This window comes from Chaetodon trifascialis, chromosome 5, assembly GCF_039877785.1.
Source record: "Chaetodon trifascialis isolate fChaTrf1 chromosome 5, fChaTrf1.hap1, whole genome shotgun sequence".
NCBI lineage: Eukaryota > Metazoa > Chordata > Actinopteri > Chaetodontiformes > Chaetodontidae > Chaetodon > Chaetodon trifascialis.
The window spans coordinates 23,517,383-23,538,056 of NC_092060.1; the positions used below are offsets into that span (position 1 = coordinate 23,517,383).

At 39.7% G+C, this 20,674-nt stretch overlaps 3 protein-coding genes across 3 annotated transcripts; 1 reads left to right on the plus strand and 2 right to left on the minus strand.

Annotated features, from left to right (window-relative positions):
* Positions 1-267: 267 nt before the first annotated feature.
* LOC139331664 (cell adhesion molecule CEACAM1-like) lies at positions 268-3,259 on the plus strand (the record flags this gene model as incomplete). Its single annotated transcript, XM_070963277.1, has 5 exons — positions 268-649; positions 1,154-1,498; positions 1,945-2,079; positions 2,656-2,720; positions 3,067-3,259. Coding segments are annotated over 5 exons (1,095 nt in total), but the record flags the coding sequence as incomplete, so codon positions are not given.
* A 5,382-nt stretch (positions 3,260-8,641) lies between these two features.
* LOC139330967 (signal-regulatory protein beta-2-like) lies at positions 8,642-10,209 on the minus strand. Its single transcript, XM_070962200.1, has 6 exons — positions 10,167-10,209; positions 9,725-10,060; positions 9,231-9,594; positions 9,001-9,125; positions 8,852-8,910; positions 8,642-8,761 (listed from the first exon to the last, which is right to left on the minus strand). The coding sequence occupies exons 1-6, from the start codon at positions 10,207-10,209 to the stop codon at positions 8,642-8,644; spliced, it is 1,047 nt and encodes a 348-aa protein (XP_070818301.1).
* A 2,444-nt stretch (positions 10,210-12,653) lies between these two features.
* On the minus strand, positions 12,654-19,864 carry LOC139330968 (uncharacterized). Its single transcript, XM_070962201.1, has 12 exons — positions 19,822-19,864; positions 19,386-19,715; positions 18,793-19,152; positions 18,478-18,588; positions 18,336-18,382; positions 14,465-14,506; positions 14,217-14,268; positions 13,781-14,110; positions 13,244-13,607; positions 13,014-13,138; positions 12,865-12,923; positions 12,654-12,773 (listed from the first exon to the last, which is right to left on the minus strand). The coding sequence occupies exons 1-12, from the start codon at positions 19,862-19,864 to the stop codon at positions 12,654-12,656; spliced, it is 1,983 nt and encodes a 660-aa protein (XP_070818302.1).
* Positions 19,865-20,674: the final 810 nt, after the last annotated feature.

A 20,674-nucleotide genomic window follows, 5' to 3' on the forward strand; every position in this document is an offset into this window, starting at 1 on the left:
ACCTTGGTGATGTTGTGACTAAACTGTCACTTGGCTGAGAGGACGTCTGAGAGTTGTGCAAGACAAGCGTGCTGTGCAACAATGATGGCAGGACTGCCTGCTTTGATTCTTCTTGGAACCGTGCGTAAGTGCTACTCTTAACCATTGTGAGAAAAACACTAATGCAAAATACTGTATTTACTGCACTGTGTGTGAGAACACATTCTTAGGAATCAGACAAGGCGCAGTAATAATCTTTAAACACGTTTCATTGATTTTGTCCTCTCGTGTTGTATGTCTGTTATTGTTTGTCTCTTTTCGTCAGACTTGATTCAAAGCGCAGACGTTCCTCAGCAGACGTCTTTGGCTGTGGCTGAACTTGGTGGGAATGTTACTTTGCAATTTCAAGCTTCTGACGACAACGCAGAATTCTTTCATTTGTATAAGCAGTCTCTTGGATATTTGGTCCAATCAGTAGTTGCTGAGTATTATGGCAAAAGAACTATTAGTGAAGCATTTCGTGATTCACGCTTCACAGTCATAAAAAAGGATTCTCAGTATTTTTTCACCATCAGAAATGTCAGCAGAGAGGATGAAGCTACGTACCTCTTTCAAAATGGATCAGTGTATTCACAGAGTTTCAGTTCCGGTGTCTTCTTGGCTGTTAATGGTAAATTATCTTTCACTATTTGTTCCTATGTCAATGTTAATGCTGCATCCAGTGTGTAAGACAGAACACTACCACAGCTCCTTCATGCCTGTTTAACACCAGCATCATGTAATGTAGCTCTGTGTTGTGCATATACAGACTCAATGTCCTTTCTATGCAACAGTATTTCTCAAGTGCAACACAACATATGACAGTATTTTAATATAATAGTATTTTTATGGGCAGTAGTATTTTTATGGCATTTAGTATTTCCATAGTTGGTATATAATGTACATATACATGGTCGATTTTCTGTTCTGTATCCTGTACACTTTTTTTTTTTTTTTAATCTTGAGCTGCCTGTGCCACTGTTTTTGCTTTTTGTAATATTTGCTGCAGTAACGACTTAATCTGGTATCAGATCAATAAAGTCTTATCTGATCATTATGTATTTATGTCATATAGCTAATTTGGATAATTAATTCCTTTTTATGTTTTTTTTTTTTCTTTTCAACTGAATGACAGACCGTAATCAGCAGAAATCTGTCAACGTGAAGCAGAGTCCAGAGACAGCGTTAATCAAGCCAGGCGGCTCAGTGACTCTCAACTGTTCACTTCTCTCCAAGAACAAAGACAACAGAGTCCAGTGTCCAGGTGAACACAGCGTGTACTGGTTCAGACCTGGATCAGGAAAATCTCATCCAGCCATCATTTACACTCACAGGAACAGAAGTTATGAACAAAACGGGAGGAGCTGCCTCTACAGTCTGTCCCAAACTGTACGAGACTCCTCTGATACTGGGACTTACTACTGTGCTGTGGCCACATGTGGACAGATCCTGTTCGGTGAAGGAACTCAAGTGCAGACAAGTACGACTTTACGGTTGTGTTAAAATCAAACATTCATCTTGTATGCCTGCTTAAAGTGAACCTGAGTCTGGCAGATTATTAGTCTGTAGCTTTCTTCTGTTGGACTCACAGTTGTTCTTTCTCAGCAACGTTTTATAATTATTCCATGGACACCTTAAACGTTTATGTAATTCATTTACAAAAATTACTTTATGCTGACGTTGTCTTTGGCTCCATTTCAAGTTGCATTGATAAATCACACAGTGTTACACACACACACACACACACACACACACACACACACACACACACACACACACGATTATGTGTTGAGTCTTTGACCCAGAGCTTAAATAAAAGACGAGAATACTTCTGACTAAACATTAGAATCAAACACTGACTTATCAATTGCTCCTGTTGACAAAATGCCATTCATTTAGTAACTGATCATGCTTAATGTCTCTTAGGAATTGTCTGGGATTCAGGACCAGAGGTGGACCCAGTTGTCCTCGTGCTCGGAGCGCTGTTGGCCTGCTGTGTCACTGTGATTGTTGTCTTTATTTTTTACGTAAATCGAAGGAAAGTTTGCGATCAATGCAAAGGTGGGTTTCACCCTATTTTACTTTTCACTGCGGTTAAGCTTTTCGAGATGCCAGCATTATTTGGAAAATCCATCTGCATGTCTTCTTTGGGACATTTGTACTTCTGTCCAACAGCAGGCTAAATACTCTGAATGTAGAGGTATTGCACTTGAAAGAACGACACGACAGGAGGTGTCTTCTCAGCCTCTTTTTGTGGTTACATGTTGGTTTTTCTTGACTTGTATGGTGTTATGTCATTATGAACCTGAGGTCACTATACTCTTTGCTTAAATGTAAAATATTACTTTGTTAACATTCATATGTGAGAAATACAATATTCCCCAGCTGAGCTATGTCCCACCACAATATTTTACTGCAGCAGGAAATATTGTAAAGCTCTGGTGGAGTTCATCAGTGGTTATCAGTCGAGCACTGAAGCTGCACTGAGCACATGACAGGAGTGAGTGAGGGTTAGGGGGTTAGGGTTGAAAACTGAAAATGTTATTGAAGTCTTTTCTTTATCACACTGCTATGACTGCGGGAACCATCTCCCTCATGTGTACACACACTCTGAAAGCTCAGATTTTTCTTTAACAGGAGCAGTGAGTGCGTCCCATCATGTCGGACATGACAAGTCAACTGCGGATCAATCAAATGATCAGGTAAATACTGTATGCTCCTGGTAAATAAGCTTCTGGTAAATACAGTTTGCAGTGGTGTGTGGATAATCCTTTTTATTCATCAGATCTGGACAGAACACATCATGTTATACTTGTAACATGTAATAAACTGTTCAGTCAAAAGGTATAAAAACACTGATGATTGATTAGGAATATTTTAAATTATTACAGTGATATTAGAAAATACGTAAAATAAAGTATATTAAATTTACTGTAAAGTCGCTGGAAATCAGTCCTATCAACGTTTTAAGTCTTTCCTCTAGACTTGATCTTCATGCTCTTGGTGTGAATCTCTGAAATATTTCTCATCATATTACAATTTTTGCAGGACGGTGAAGCGCAGTCAGAGAACTACGCAGCTCTGAATTTATCTGCAAGGAAAGTGAAACGAGTGACGAAGAGGAGCGAGTCGCCACAAGAGTGTGTGTACTCTGTCGTCAGAGCAGATCACCACAGCCAGCAGCACCCCTCTCTACAGGCAGAGCACAGCCTGTGAACTGCTCCCCCGGCCTCTGCAAAGGGCCTCAGCGGACTGAGAGAGTGTTCACACGCAACACTTCACATATTTTATTCCCATCTGATGCCAGAGAGTGACACAAGGAGTTGAGTTTCAGTCAGAACGTGGACGTGGAATAACTGCATCTGTAATCATTCTTTTACTTGATAAACTTTGTTTTGTTTCCATGTCTGATTATGTAACTCTGGCACATCTTTGCACAGTGACAGATCATAGCAGTACAAATATTACAGTACACTTTTATTGACATAATTTGATGTAGTCAGCCTTGTGAATAAAAACAATAAAGGAAAAGCAGCAATATTCTAAAAGCAGTTATTTACAACAGGTTTACTGCCATATGGTGTGTGTCTGCAAATAAACTTTGAAATATCCTCTGATGTGACTTTCTTTCTCTTCCTGACACCAACAGGGCACTGTCTGTTACAGTACGCATTGTTTTTCTCTAATTTAAAATGTGTGAACTTCTCTCATATCTGAGCCACCTGTATTGATTCAGTGGACTGGATTGGTGTACCCCTAAAAACAATTCCAGGTGGGCCACAAATTTAACTGCATATATCCACAGTCAACAGCTAATGGCAATAAGCTGATTCCAACACCGTCCATGAAACCAAGACATTTTTCTTCTTGGTTTCCGAATTAAGAAAAACACAGTTACTGCATGAAAACATTACTTTTCCATGTTTTTGAGACCATTGGGGCTTTTTTTTTTAAATTTACCTTTATTATTGATCAGTGATGACAGCAAATGAAGGAGATCTCTGCATCTTAAGCCACGGGGCTCCTGCCATGTAATTACTCACATCTGCATGAAATAGACCCATTCAATCTAACACCTTTTAATCATATGGGCAAAATGTATTCAAATTATTTTTTCATCACCTGACTCAAAATGCCACAATCATGATTTGTATAAGATGCAAATGATCTTGCAAAATACACTTTGACTTTATCAGATCTAAGTTTGTCGACACAGTGCTCGATATCACAGATTATAATTGTGCGTTGTGGAATATTTGTTTTGCACCGATAGAATCAAATATGATCAATGACTGCAAATAATATGAAATCTCAGAGTTGTTTGGTCTGACACATACATCACGTTACATTGTGGTCGAGATTGGATTTTCGTGCATACTTGTTTTATAAGTTGCAGGCGGACAAAATTTCATCAATCTTACATCAAGAGGAGCTGATGAAAAAGATGACCTGGCAGTGATTTCAGGAAACTGAATTTTATGTTCACGTTTTGTAAAATTCAAGTAATAAAAAGTAAGCAATATATAACTTACGCTGTTTGAAGCTCCTGAAAGGTTGTTTTTTGTAGATGCTTCTTCTTACGATCACTCACACTTTTTACACTGAATGCTCCGAAAAAGTCAACTTGGACAGATGCATCATAAGCAGATTTACTGGAAAACTTTAATAATAAAATGCACACAGGACGAAAAAAAAAGTTAAAAGGATGTGATAAAATATCCTTTAGAATATCCAATATATATATATAATATTTGTGGCATTTTATGTCTTCTGATGTGCAATGAAAGCACCAGTGCTGACAAAGTGGTATATTTCCCTCCGAGTGTGGTGCATAAAAGTTATACACAGCCTCACTTATTAAATCCAGCATTTAGATTATTAATGCATTGCGAAGCTGTGAAATCACTGTAGATTGTCTCCTCCTTTCTTGGACTTCTTCTCCCTCTTCTCTGCCGGCTTCCCTCCTGGTAATGTATAGTGGTAATAAACCAAAGAATACTCAGTTCTCTAAGGGAATAAAGTGCAAAATCAAAAATGAGAGAGAGCTGATTTTAACACAAGCTGATAACTTTTCTAGCTACATCTTTGAAATCTTTACCTGCTGACTTTGCTGATCATCACTGGCTGCTGCAGCATTTGTTTGCAGAGTGGATTATTAAAAAAAGAAAAAAGAAAAAAGATAACAGACAGTAAAAAATTATGGATTTTACTGTGTTTAAGATGAAAAATTCTATAGGTTTGAATTATAGAAGGCACAAATCTGACTCAAGTGATTTTGGCTGTTGGGAAACAGTCTAATAGATTGTCTGAGTAACGTCTCTTACCTGTACAACAACAGGATTTTTTCCAGATGACATAAAAAAGGAAGACTACAAGAATCAGAATTATAGCCAAAGCAGCAAACAGAATCGGAGTCAGAATCAGAATCAGAATCAGAATCAGAATCAGAATCATACTTTGTCCAAAATCAAGTCTTTGTCTCAAAGATCTGATCGTTTGTGCTTCCTGAAAAAAATGAACACACATCAGAGAATCAAACTGTAACACCATGACAATACTTAAATATGTATCTGTAGTACATCTGAAACTTTTACTTACGCCCCACTCCGAGCATCAGCAGCAAATAAAACACGATCAGCGTTTTCTGGGTCATCCACTTGAGTCCACAGTTAAATGAAACATTATTAGAAGATGATTCACTTTAATATAACCATATGGAGAGGGAGGGAACTATGTCAGAGCAATCTGATTGGCCTCTCGTTATGTCGGTGTTTCACTGTGCACCGCAGTGGAAATAAACTGAAGCATCTTTCCAACGTGAACACATGAAAGAACAGCAGGCTATTGTTTCATGGTGGGTTTCTATAACTGACTCTGAAGTGAACGCCAAAGAGGAAATTTGATCTTAATCTGACTTTTCAGCTGATACTCACTCATATGATGAAGCTACTTAGGAAACATATAACATCTGAAGTGACATGTTGTTTTAACAACAAAGCTACAGTAAGCTAGTCACACAAGACTGGGAGAGAAAGTGCAGCCAAACTTTCAGTTCCAGCTCTGTGTGCAGGATGCACGTTCATGCCAGGCGTAAACAGGGTCTGAAAGCACTCGGCACACATGGCAAATTAACTATGGTGGACCTTTTTCAGAACTCTGTGGGCGTTTACAAACTGTGCTTGATTGACATGTCCTCACTCTTATGTTGCTTTTGTTGCACCTGTTAGCGAAATACAACATACACCATTATGATGCTTAATTGGACGGTGAGTTTGATGACATCACATAATTCCCAGCATACACCCAACTTCCACTTCACTGTGCCTCACAATGCAAAGCAAGTGCCGGAGTGGTTCCAACAACCAGCTGGGCCAACAACAGGAAGTCTGCCACAATCTTCATATGCTATTCCATCATTTGATCCACTTATGACACCTTTCTGAGGCAATAAATCAACCATGTCGATTTAGAATATGAGCAGTTTTACAAAAATCGCTGACAAATCTCGAAAGTGCTGCAACATTTTCAGAGCTGAGAAGCTCCATAGGCACTTGTGGTGGTATTGAGCTCGGCAGCCAGTCAGTCAGGCTCACAGACCCCACTGACCCCACAGTCACACAGACCACTGCAGCCAACACAGCAGACCTCAAAGCCAGGCCCTCGCACAAGTTGCAGGAAGTACTCTGCTCCCCTGAAGTTAGTAATACTTTGATTCACATTGCTGATTCCCTCACACCCCATTCCCTGTTCAACTCGCTGCTGCATGCTGTGGCCAACAGAGCACACGGCCCATCAATCTGGACAGTGAATTGTGGACAGTGACATGGCTGGATAGCACTATAGCACTTGAGTCTCGTTGTTAAACATACTGTCAAATTACATTTACAGTTTATCAACTGTACACCAGGTTATTAACTTTGAATCTCGCTAGCATAAAGTTAGCTTTCTGGCTCACAGCCAAAGGGTTCTTTGAGCTGAGTGAACTAGAAATATCTCTCGTTGCCAAGTGGCATCAAAGGTCAGTCAGTGTACTTGCATAGGAAAAAAGACATACAGCTCAAAGAGGACAAAAAAGACAAAATTGTCTTGATTGTTCCAGGTATTATTCATCCTCAGGTGTTCTTATGGAAACTTATTGGTTAACTTTAAAGTTACAGCTTGTGAAAAAAAATCTAAATGAATGGTTTTCATTTGCAAATGACCATAATGTAAGTGGGATAATGCCCTTCAGGGTGTCCCTTCACTGAGACGACACTGTGCATCAGATGGCTCTGTCCTCCCCATCGTCCATCAGTTCCTGATAATGAACACCTCATCTGACATTATCACTTACTCACACCAGTGTGTTGTGGTTTGTGGCCTTCATCAGGGTCAACATATTGTTGACCACAAGCCAAATCATGTTGGTTTGATGAGTGTGAACAGAGAGAAGCAACAAGTGTAAAATGTCATTTAAGACAGAAGCCCTGAATATACTTTGTGTCCTGCTTTGTGCTTTCACACACAGACACAAACAAACAAGCACTGACAGTCACCACCCACAAACAAGCGATGCATGGAAACTGAAGCACTGCTGCAACCGAGCTTCAGTGTGCGGTGTGAACACAAAGGCGCTTTCTACCTTTGTCATTCTGTCTGTATTAATAAAATCAACATGATATTATTTATTGCTATCACGACAACATACAGGTGCTAATCATTCACTGGTCCAGCCTTTTTGGTGAGAGCAGGAGTTTGAACTGTGATCTTAAAGTCTGCCTGATTATATAAGTTGGACAGTTTTGTTAAAGACACGCTGTGACAGACTGATAGCCTGTTCAAATGAAAGCTGAACGAATCAATAATCTGACATTAAAGTTTAAAGCAAATATGAAGTAGTATGAGGATTGTATATTTTAAGATTGCAGATGTCTTTGGGTGCATCTTTAAAAACACAACAATCATTTAAATGAGCACATTAAAAGGAAAGTAATACAACATAAATCATTTCAACTTCAACTAAAATTAGCCTGCTGAGACCTCATGTAGCTCTTCCCTCACTGCACATCCTGTTGCAGCCCATCATCAGGTCTGTTGTGAGTAAACAGCCTTGATGTTTGGTCAAAGCGTGGAGAAAAGGCCCACCGCAGCCTTTATCTGTCAGTGCAGCTTGTTGCTTGTGGCTTTGCTTGCTCTCACAGCAGAAATGCAGAAGGCCTTTATAAAGTGCTGTGAGATCAGAAAGTCGGAGGAGTTCATTAAATGGAGTCGCTGTCCTCTCACAGAAAACGCTCCCTGTGTGTTTCTGTTAGCTGTGCTTCTGTCTACAGTTGTGGGATGTTGTGGTGTCCAAGGACACAACAGTTCACTGTTTCAATGTGGGAGTTTCTTTATTATCAAAGGAAACAACACATATACACAGACATAAAGTCTAAGGAGTACAACTGTTTTGCATCACATTGATATAAAGATTGGAGCCTTGGGAGGATGTTAACAGCCATAAAACTACATAACAGATTCAATGGAGCCCTTGAAGAAGAGAAAACACAAAAAACTGAACCAAAATAATAGATATAAGATGCACAATGCAAGAGACTGATTACCATTATCATTAATTAGCATTTCCACTTAGATTATCAATCCATCACAAAGCCCTGACATCAGTGTAGATCGTCTCCTCCTTTCTTGGACTTCTTCTACCTGCTTTGCCGGTTTTACTCCTGATAAAGTTTGGTGGAGCATAAACCAAAGAATCTTCAGTTCTCTGAGGGAATAAAGTGCAAAATTGAAAATGGGAGAGAGCTGATTTTAACACAAGCTGATAACTTTTTAGCTACATCTTTAAATTATTTACCTGCTGACTTTGCTGATCATCACTGGCTGCTGCAGCATCTATTTGCAGAGTGACAACAGCTGTATTATTTAAAAAAGATGTGTATAATTATAGACAGGACAATCCTGAATCAAGTCAGTCTCACAGACTGTATGAGTAACGTCTCTTACCTTTACAACAACCACAGGATTTTTTCCTGATGACATAAAGAAGGGAGGCTGTAAGAATTAGACTTATAGCCAAAGCAGCAAACAGCAGACAGACAACTGTGTCGTCTTTCTGTGAATCACAAGTGCTGACAACTGGAACATGAAACAAACAAATAAATGAAGAAATAAATATAGATCACTGACTTGATAAGACTGTGACACCATAACCATTATAAAGAAATATTAAGAACTTACCTTCAACATCCAGTTTTGTTCCATTTCCAAATAACATCTGTCCACATGTGTCCACAGCACAGTAATAAGTCCCAGAATCAGAGGAGCTGATGTTCTCCTTGAAGAAGTTGTAGACACATTTCTGTGGAGAGCGATCCTCAGGACTCGTCTCACACTCATCACCACTGTTTCCATGAGCGTAAATGATACTGGGATGAGATTCATGTGATCCAGCTCTGAACCAGTACACACCGAGTCCTCCTGGACATGTTTTGTTCCCAGAGTCAGAGAGGACTGAACACTGCAGAGACACTGAGTCTCCTGGACGGACTGGATCAGATGGAGGGACTTCAATGACGGCAGTGATATCAGGTTCTGCTCCTGGAAATTAAACATAAGTCCACATGACTCAAATAAATACTGTGTGTATGATACTGTGGTTGAATGCTGCTGCACATTAACATAATAACACTGCTAGCAAATATTATGAATGTGTTTTTGATATATTTACCTTCAACTCTCAGAAACGCTCCTTTCAAAAACGCGATCTTGTAACGCTGTGAATTTGACTTTAAACAGTAGTAAAATGCGGTATCGCTCAGCTTCGTCTCTGTTATACTGAGGATGAATCTTTCAGGCTCTCGTGTGAAAGTAATGTGAGGAATTTCATTCACATCATCATAATCAAAGCTCAGTGCTCTTCCCAAGATTTCAGGCAACTTTCCAGGGATAAGCTTGATCCAGAAAAGGGTTTCAATGTCCCCAGATCTCTGGTGGGTACATGAGAGATTCACGCTTTGTCCAACACCAACAGTCTTTGTCACAAAGTTCTGATGGTCTGTGCATCCTGAAAGAAACACAGATGAGTGATTAATAACAGACACGTCTGTATATCTCTTCTAGATCACAGTCAGAATACAATGGATACATCTGACCTCTCCACAGATACTTACGTCCCACTCTGAGCATCAGCAGTATATAAAATATTATTGGCATTTTCTGTTCCTTCCACCAGAGAAACTACAGTAACTTCAGAGCGTATCATGAGACCATTTGCCTTAATGTAGGCATATCAAATGGGAGGGTCCAACTTTACAACAATCTGATTGGCCTCCTGTTACGTTGGCGTATCACTGTACTACCACAATGGAAATTAACCAAAAACTTTCCGACTGTAACACATGAAACACCAACAGCTCACCTTTGTCTTCTCACGGTGGTGTTTGGTTCCCATGGTGGGTTCCTACAGTCGACACAGACGGTCTGTTAGGTGAGACTTTGCAAACAAAAGATCTGTTGACATTATCTTTGTTCTGATTTTAAAAATTAAACTACAATCCATATTGACATGGTTTCAAAAATGGAAATATAATTATTAGTCTGAGACAGGATGCTGGCACTGCATCACACACACATTGACACTGAATATTAGCATTAATCACAACGGGCCTGTTGCAGAATTGCTCAATTGACCTCTTGCTTTTGAAGGTGCTTAATCATTATGTTTATTATTTCTGGTAGTGATTGTACTGCTGCTTTGATTTATGAATGTTATTACTTTTATTATTGGCCTGTTAGACAAGCAGGATGTGTTCACAAGCTCAAGATTCACTGAAGCCTTTAAGGTTTGATGGTGGGTCCACGGTGTAAAGAGGACGGAGATGGAGAATAATCTGATTCTGTAGAAGGGGTGAACTATAAATTGCAGACTTCTTGGCTTGTTGGCAGTGGTCGGCAAGTTAATCAACAATCCCTCTCTGGATGGACTGGGCCTCTGAGCAAGTTTTAAGAACGTATTTTCTGAATTCATTCATATTCTGCGGGTTGCATGGAAGCTTTGGCCCGCAGTCGACCAGCTGACAATGACAGATGTACAGTTTGTCATGTATTTAAAAATAAATAAAAACCATGTGTGTACCATCAATTGAAATTGGAATTTTGTCCATTTGATTTGTTCACATTTAAACAAGTCTAAGAGATGTTAACGACTCTGTGAGGTTGCATTTAGGCACAATATTGACTTAAGCTAAATGCTAATGTTGGCTTGCTAATATGCTGTTTAAAGCTGGTATACTGTTTACCATGTTTACCATCTCATTGCAGTTTAGCATGTTAGCATGTTAACAATTGTCAAATTAGCATTTAAGATACATTTCATCTGAGGCTGATGGGGATGTCATCACCAGGTTTTTGGTCATAAAATATTGGAGAAATTTATTTATTTATTTTAAATCTGCTGATGCTGTTAGATGAAAAGTCAGGAGCATCAACAGTTATTCCAATTCATGCTGAGGGGGACATGAAATGGTTATTGAGACTTTCCACTCAAAATCACATGCCAACCTGCTGGTGGCACTACAGAGAAGTCCGTAGATCACCATGCTAATTAGGATTCATCCTCTGGTCATGGCAATACATCTAATAGTTGCTGTTGCCATTGCGAAAGCCATTCTACGCTAGCACGGCTAAAAGTTAACCAGAGAAGTCACGACAACTTACAGGTGCTAATCATTCACTGGTCCATCCTTTTTGGTGAGAGCAGGAGTTTGAACTGTGATCTTAAAGTCTGCCTGATTATATAAGTTGGACAGTTTTGTTAAAGACACGCTGTGACAGACTGGTAGCCTGTTCAAACAAAAGCTGAATGAATCAATAATCTGACATTAAAGTTTCAAGCAAATATGAAGTAGTATGAGGATTGTATATTTTAAGATCGCAGATGTCTTTCGGTACATCTTTAGAAACATAAGAATCATTTTAATGAGCACATTAAAAGGAAAGTAATACAACATAAATCATTTCAACTTCAACTAAAATTAGCCTGCTGAGACCTCATGTAGCTCCTCCCTCACTGCACATCCTGTTGAAGCCCATCATCAAGTTTGTTGTGAGTAAACAGCCTTGATGTTTGGTCAAAGCGTGGAGAAAAGGCCCACTGCAGCCTTTATCTGTCAGTGCAGCTTGTTGCTTGTGGCTTTGCTTGCTCTCACAGCAGAAATGCAGAAGGCCTTTATAAAGTACTGTGAGATCTGAAAGATGGAGGAGTTCATTAAATGGAGTCGCTGTCCTCTCACAGAAAACGCTCCCTGTGTGTTTCTGTTAGCTGTGCTTCTGTCTACAGTTGTGGGATGTTGTGGTGTCCAAGGACACAACAGTTCACTGTTTCAATGTGGGAGTTTCTTTATTATCGAAGGAAACAACACATATACACAGACATAAATTCTGAGGAGTGCAATTGTTTTTCATCACATTGATAAAAAGATTGGAGCCTTGGGAGGACGTTAACAGCCTTAAAACTATATAACAGATTCAATGGAGCCCTTGAAGAAGAGAAAACACAAAAAAATTAAACAAAATGTATTAGATATATGATGCACAATGCAAGAGACTGATTACCATTATCATTAATTAGCATATCCACTGTTTAGATCATTAATCCATCACAAAGCCCTGACATCAGTGTAGATCGTCTCTTCCTTTCTTGGACTTCTTCTCCCTGATTTGCCGGCTTTCCTCCTGGTAAATTTTGGTGCAGCATAAACCAAAGAATCCTCATTTCTCTGAGGGAATAAAGTGCAAAATTGAAAATGAGAGAGAGCTGATTTTAACACAAGCTGATAACTTTTCTAGCTACATCTTTGAATTCTTTACCTGCTGACTTTGCTGATCATCACTGGCTGCTGCAGCATCTGTTTGCAGAGTGACAACAGCTGTATTATTTAAAAAAGATGTGTATAATTATAGACAGGACAATCCTGAATCAAGTCAGTCTAATAGACTGTATGAGTAACATCTCTTACCTTTACAACAACCACAGGATTTTTTCCTGATGACATAAAGAAGGGAGGCTGTAAGAATTAGACTTATAGCCAAAGCAGCAAACAGCAGACAGACAACTGTGTCGTCTTTCTGTGAATCACAAGTGCTGACAACTGAAACATGAAACAAACAAATAAATGAAGAAATAATTATAGATCGCTGACTTGAAAAGATGGTGATACTATAACCATTATAAAGAAATATGAAGCACTTACCTTCAACATCCAGTTTCGTTCCATTTCCAAATAACATCTGTCCACATGTGGCCACAGCACAGTAATAAGTCCCAGCATCAGAGGAGCTGATGTTCTCCTTGAAGAAGTTGTAGACACATTTCTGTGGAGAGCGAGCCTCAGGACTTGTCTTACACTCATCACCACTGTTTCCATGAGCGTAAATGACACTGGGATGAGATTCATGTGATCCAGCTCTGAACCAGTACACACCGAGTCCTCCTGGACATGTTTTGCTCTCAGAGTCATAGAGGACTGAACACTGCAGAGACACTGAGTCTCCTGGACGGACTGGATCAGATAGAGGGGCTTCAATGACGGCAGTGATATCAGGTTCTGCTCCTGGAAATTGAAAACACAAATATTTACCCACTTTCATGACAAAAATTAACGTTAAACATAAGTCCACATGACACAGATGGATACTGTGTGTATGATACTGTGGTTGAATGCTGCTGCACATTAACATAATAACACGCTAGCAAATATTATGAATGTGTTTTTGATATATTTACCTTCAACTCTCAGAAACGCTCCTTTCAAAAACGTAATGTTGAAACGCTGTGACTTTAAACAGTAGTAAAATGCGGTATCGCTCAGTTTTGTCTTTGTTACACTGAGGATGAATCTTCCAGGCTCTCGTGTGAAAGTAATGTGAGGAATTTCATTCACATCATCATAATCAAAGCTCTTTGCTCTTCCCAAGATTTCAGGCAACTTTCCAGGGATAAGCTTGATCCAGAAAAGGGTTTCAATGCTCCGAGATCTCTGGTGGGTACATGAGAGATTCACGCTTTGTCCAACACCAACAGTCTTTGTCACAAAGTTCTGATGGTCTGAGCATCCTGAAAGAAACACAGATGAGTGATTAATAACAGACACGTCTGTATATCTCTTCTAGATCACTGTCAGAATACGATGAATACATCTGACCTCTCCACAGATACTTACGTCCCACTCTGAGCATCAGCAGTATATAAAATATTATTGGCATTTTCTGTTCCTTCCACCAGAGAAACTACAGTAACTTCAGAGCGTATCATGAGACCATTTGCCTTAATGTAGGCATATCAAATGGGAGGGTCCAACTTTACAACAATCTGATTGGCCTCCTGTTACGTTGGCGTATCACTGTACTACCACAATGGAAATTAACCAAAAACTTTCCGACTGTAACACATGAAACACCAACAGCTCACCTTTGTCTTCTCACGGTGGTGTTTGGTTCCCATGGTGGGTTCCTACAACCGACACAGTCGACACAGACGGTCTGTTAGGTGAGACTTTGCAAACAAAAGATCTGTTGACATTATCTTTGTTCTGATTTTAAAAATTAAACTACAATCCATATTGACATGGTTTCAAAAATGGAAATATAATTATTAGTCTGAGACAGGATGCTGGCACTGCATCACACACACATTGACACTGAATATTAGCATTAATCACAACGGGCCTGTTGCAGAATTGCTCAATTGACCTCTTGCTTTTGAAGGTGCTTAATCATTATGTTTATTATTTCTGGTAGTGATTGTACTGCTGCTTTGATTTATGAATGTTATTACTTTTATTATTGGCCTGTTAGACAAGCAGGATGTGTTCACAAGCTCAAGATTCACTGAAGCCTTTAAGGTTTGATGGTGGGTCCACGGTGTAAAAAGGATGGAGATGGAGAATAATCTGATTCTGTAGAAGGGGTGAACTATAAATTGCAGACTTCTTGGCTTGTTGGCAGTGGTCGGCAAGTTAATCAACAATCCCTCTCTGGATGGACTGGGCCTCTGAGCAAGTTTTAAGAACGTATTTTCTGAATTCATTCATATTCTGCAGATTGGATGGAAGCTTTGGCCCGCAGTCGACCAGCTGACAATGACAGATGTACAGTTTGTCATGTATTTAAAAATAAATAAAAACCATGTGTACCATTCATTGAAACTGGAATTTTGTCCATTTGATTTGTTCACATTTAAACAAGTCTAAGAGATGTTAACGACTCTGTGAGGTTGCATTTAGGCACAATATTGATTTAAGCTAAATGTTGGCATGCTAATGTGCTGATTTAAAGCTGGCATACTGTTTACCATGTTTACCATCTCATTGCAGTTTAGCATCTTAGCATGTTAACAATTGTCACATGAGTATTGAAGACAAATTTCATCTGAGGCTGATGGGGATGTCATTAGCAGGTTTTTGGTCATAAAATATTGGACAAATTGATTTTATTATTTTTTTTAATCTGCTGATGCATCATCAGTTATTCCAATTCATGCTGAGGGGGACATGAAATGGTTATTGAGACTTTCCACTCAAAATCACATGCCAACCTGCTGGTGGCACTACAGAGAAGTCCGTAGATCACCATGCTCATTAGGATTCATCCTCTGGTCATGGCAATACATCTAATAATTGCTGTTGCCATTGCGAGAGCCATTCTACGCTAGCACGGTTAAAAGTTAACCAGAGAAGAAACTATCATTGCAAATGCCCCTCATAACAAATGATAATCTGCCCACTCTGCCTGTCAGTCATCTGAAGTGAAACACATGAGTAGACAAACTTCCATTTACTGTGCAGTACGTGCTTCATTGCTATTTAGCTGGCAGAGGCATATCCCAACACAACCACATGCATTAGGTGAGAGGCAGTAACAGCAGCATTCTACCAGAAGGCTGTAACAGACATTCACTTTTGGAGTTTTATTGATCTTAACTGGAGCTTTTTACTTGCTTTAAGGTAACTGCAGTAACATAAAGACATGCTTGTCCAACATATGATGAATCCCTTCACAATAATAGGGAACAAGAAAACCTGACGATCTAATGCAATGTACTCCAACACCAGAGACTATAACAACAAAAGATTACCATACAGTTAAAACAACAATCCCACACACATGCACACACAGTTAAATATAAAGGAGGGTGGACGAAGAGGAGGTAAGAACTGTAAATCTTGTTCAAAATAAAAGCTCTGTGGTAAGTACCTGCTTTGTGCTTTCAAGTTGTGCACACGGTCTCTTCACTGACAAACAAATGATGCATGGAAAGTTAGACAATGTTGTGGTTGGGCTATCAAAATAAGGCGTGAACTCAGTGGGGTCTTTTCTTCCTGTCTCGCTGTAAGTATTAGTGTCAGGAACGCGGGCTTGATCGCTGCTGTTTTACATTCTCTACAAGGCGAGTGGTGTGACACCATTACTGTTCCGATTTAACACGACAACACCTCAGAGGAGCAGCTCGAGCGTGCAGAGGGAGGACATACGCCTGCTCAGTCATGCCATGTCACCAGCGCTTTTCATTGCGCTTCTCTGCGGTTTGGTTGCTTCTCATTGGTAGTTGCTGAAAAAGGAGGGAGTGGTCTACATTCACTGGTCCCACCCACATCTTTGTGGTAAAAGCTCATGTTTGACTTGTTAGAAAAAAGCTTTGGTAGCCTTAAGATCTGCTTTACGCAGAGTCATTTTTCTCTCAGACGCAAGCCAGCCCTGTTCTTCTCTTGAAGTTAGCCACAGTAGCAATGAGCTCATTTCAGTTATGATATTAAGAATAAGAACTTTAACACAAACCAAATGTTTTGAGCTAACTTCCCTAATAGCCTATACAGCACAGAGGAATTTACCCTCTGCTGGAGATTTGCTTCAATCTAGACACACTCAGCCAGTAACAGGCAAATCCAAATTTTACCATTTAGATGTTAAAGTAAGAAAGCTGTTGTTGTGGCTCTGAATCCAGACTCCAGACCAGTTTGTGTGAAAATCATGTTGTCTTTCTGCTTGCACCGGTTTCCTCCTCCAGTCCAAAAGCAGTCAAGTCAAGCCGAAACGCTCAATGACCTGAGGTGTCAGCGTGACCTTGAGCTGATCTCTGTCTGAACTTGCCCACTTTTCAATTATCAACCTTTTAAAGCATGTATGTAATTTTAAATGGTGAATAATTAAAAGTTCAACTGAAACGAGCTTTCTGATGCCTCTTGTAGCTCTTCTGTCCTTGCACCTTTACTCTGACTGCACATCCTGTTGAAGCGCAGTCAGCTCTGCTCTGAGCAAACATCTTTGATGGTTGGTCAAAGGGCGGAGAGATGGCCCACCGCAGCCTCTGTCAGTCAGTGTAGCGGTTGAATGTGGTTTTGCTACAGACATGCACAGGGCTTTTACAGAGTTATGTGAGACCAGAAAGATGGGGGAGTTTATTAATTTGACCAGTTGTCCCATGACATTTTTCACAGGGTATATTTTCTTGTTAGTACATTTCTCTTCAGAAAGATTAATTATGTCCACAAAACAAAATGCTCCCCATGTGTTTGAGAAACATGCTTCTGCCTACAGGTGTGAAAGTTTTGGTGGGCAGAGACACAGCAGTGTCTACTCCTCTCTCTCTCTCTCTCTCTCACATACACACACACACACACACACACACACACACACACACACACACACACACACACACACGCACATCAAATACAACAAGAAATGTGCACGCAGTGTGTCTGTGATAGCCCTGTGAATTTGACGAGGTTGGACACTTGATACATAATATTTGTTGTCATATTGAAATATTGGAGGGATTAAAGTGATTCTGGCGAGTGATAATAAATCTGGAGAAAAAACATTTGTTTGACACAATAACAGATCGTGTCAGCTGTTTGGACAGTGTGCACAGTGTGCTTTATTAATTGACACAGTTTGACATCATTTAGTCACGTATCATATTCCCAAATAGTATGCATGGTCACAAAACAACAACAACCAGGAAACAACAACAAAAACCAAAACCAGATACCGATTCTGATACAGGCCTCTGATCCAAAATCAGTGTTCTTTCTCTCTAACTCTCTAACAGACCTGTTAGCTCACTAATCCAACCAAAAAGCCTTGACAACAGCGGAGATCCTCGCTTTCTCTGCTGCTTTTGGATCCTTTAATGCACCACTGTCATCTGTAATCATGGTGAAGATGACTGAGGAATAAACCCACATGTCTCCATCTCTCTGAGAAAATACATGAAGTGACAAAGTTAAAAAAAGCTGTCGCAGCTGTTTTAATAAGGTTAATCTGACAGTCAAATTCCTCACCTGTCGACTTTTCTGACCACCGCTGTATTTTTGCATGGCGACAGCAGCTGTATGATAAAACAGAAAACATATAGATTACAATAAATAATGATGGAGCAGCTTTGATTTCATCATGAGGAGAACTGTGAGTAACTTCTATTACCGTTGGAACAGTCAGACTTTATGCCGTAAATGAGGAGCGCTATGACAATCAGGCTTACAGCCAAGACAGCAAACAGCAGAAAAATAACTGCAACTGAACAGATACAGGGTTCTGAAACAAGATAAAAAGGAAACAATAACGAAAGATGTCAAAGACTAAAAGAAAATGATCTTTCATGTCACCTCCTGGTTAGATGAATTTAGATGTAAAACAAAAAAAGTGCTTATAGTTGATCTTAATAAGCTTGGTTTGAATGTATAATCTGACATTTAGAGTCAAAATTCAGATTTTCTAATAGAACAATGAAGCACTTACCTTCAACATCCAGTTTTGTTCCATTTCCAAATATTATCTGTCCACATGTGGCCACAGCACAGTAATAAGTCCCAGCATCAGAGGAGCTGATGTTCTCCTTGAAGAAGTTGTAGACACATTTCTGTGGAGAGCGAGCCTCAGGACTTGTCTTACACTCATCACCACTGTTTCCATGAGCGTAAATGACACTGGGATGAGATTCATGTGATCCGGCTCTGAACCAGTACACACCGAGTCCTCCTGGACATGTTTTGTTCTCAGAGTCATAGAGGACTGAACACTGCAGAGACACTGAGTCTCCTGGACGGACTGGATCAGATAGAGGGGCTTGAACGACCGCAGTGATATCAGGTTCTGCTCCTGGAAATTGAAAACACAAATATTTACCCACTTTCATGACAAAAAAAAAAAAAAAAAATAGAATAGACAAGATGTTTAAGTGTAATCTATAATCGACTGACACATTAACGTTAAACGTACGTCCACATGACACAGATGGATACTGTGTGTATGATACTGTGGTTGAATGCTGCTGCACATTAACATAATAACACTGCTAGCAAATATTATGAATGTGTTTTTGATATATTTACCTTCAACTCTCAGAAACGCTCCTTTCAAAAATGCAATATTGTAAAGCTGTGACTTTAAACAGTAGTAAAATGCGGTATCGCTCAGCTTCGTCTCTGTTACACTGAGGATGAATCTTTCAGGCTCTCGTGTGAAAGTAATGTGAGGAATTTCATTCACATTATCAAAATCAAAGCTCAGTGCTCTTCCCAAGATTTCAGGCAACTTTCCAGGGACAAGCTTGATCCAGAAAAGGGTTTCAATGTCCCCAGATCTCTGGTGGGTACATGAGAGAGTCACGCTTTGTCCAACACCAACAGTCTTTGTCACAAAGTTCTGATGGTCTGTGCATCCTGAAAGAAACACAGATGAGTGATTAATAACAGACACGTCTGTATATCTCTTCTAGATCACTGTCAGAATACGATGAATACATCTGACCTCTCCACAGATACTTACGTCCCACTCTGAGCATCAGCAGTATATAAAATATTATTGGCATTTTCTGTTCCTTCCACCAGAGAAACTACAGTAACTTCAGAGCGTATCATGAGACCATTTGCCTTAATGTAGGCATATCAAATGGGAGGGTCCAACTTTACAACAATCTGATTGGCCTCCTGTTACGTTGGCGTATCACTGTACTACCACAGTGGAAATTAACCAAAAACTTTCCGACTGTAACACATGAAACACCAACAGCTCACCTTTGTCTTCTCACGGTGGTGTTTGGTTCCCATGGTGGGTTCCTACAGTCGACACAGACGGTCTGTTAGGTGAGACTTTGCAAACAAAAGATCTGTTGACATTATCTTTGTTCTGATTTTAAAAATTAAACTACAATCCATATTGACATGGTTTCAAAAATGGAAATATAATTATTAGTCTGAAACAGGATGCTGGCACTGCATCACACACACATTGACACTGAATATTAGCATTAATCACAACGGGCCTGTTGCAGAATTGCTCAATTGACCTCTTGCTTTTGAAGGTGCTTAATCATTATGTTTATTATTTCTGGTAGTGATTGTACTGCTGCTTTGATTTATGAATGTTATTACTTTTATTATTGGCCTGTTAGACAAGCAGGATGTGTTCACAAGCTCAAGATTCACTGAAGCCTTTAAGGTTTGATGGTGGGTCCACGGTGTAAAAAGGATGGAGATGGAGAATAATCTGATTCTGTAGAAGGGGTGAACTATAAATTGCAGACTTCTTGGCTTGTTGGCAGTGGTCGGCAAGTTAATCAACAATCCCTCTCTGGATGGACTGGGCCTCTGAGCAAGTTTTAAGAACGTATTTTCTGAAT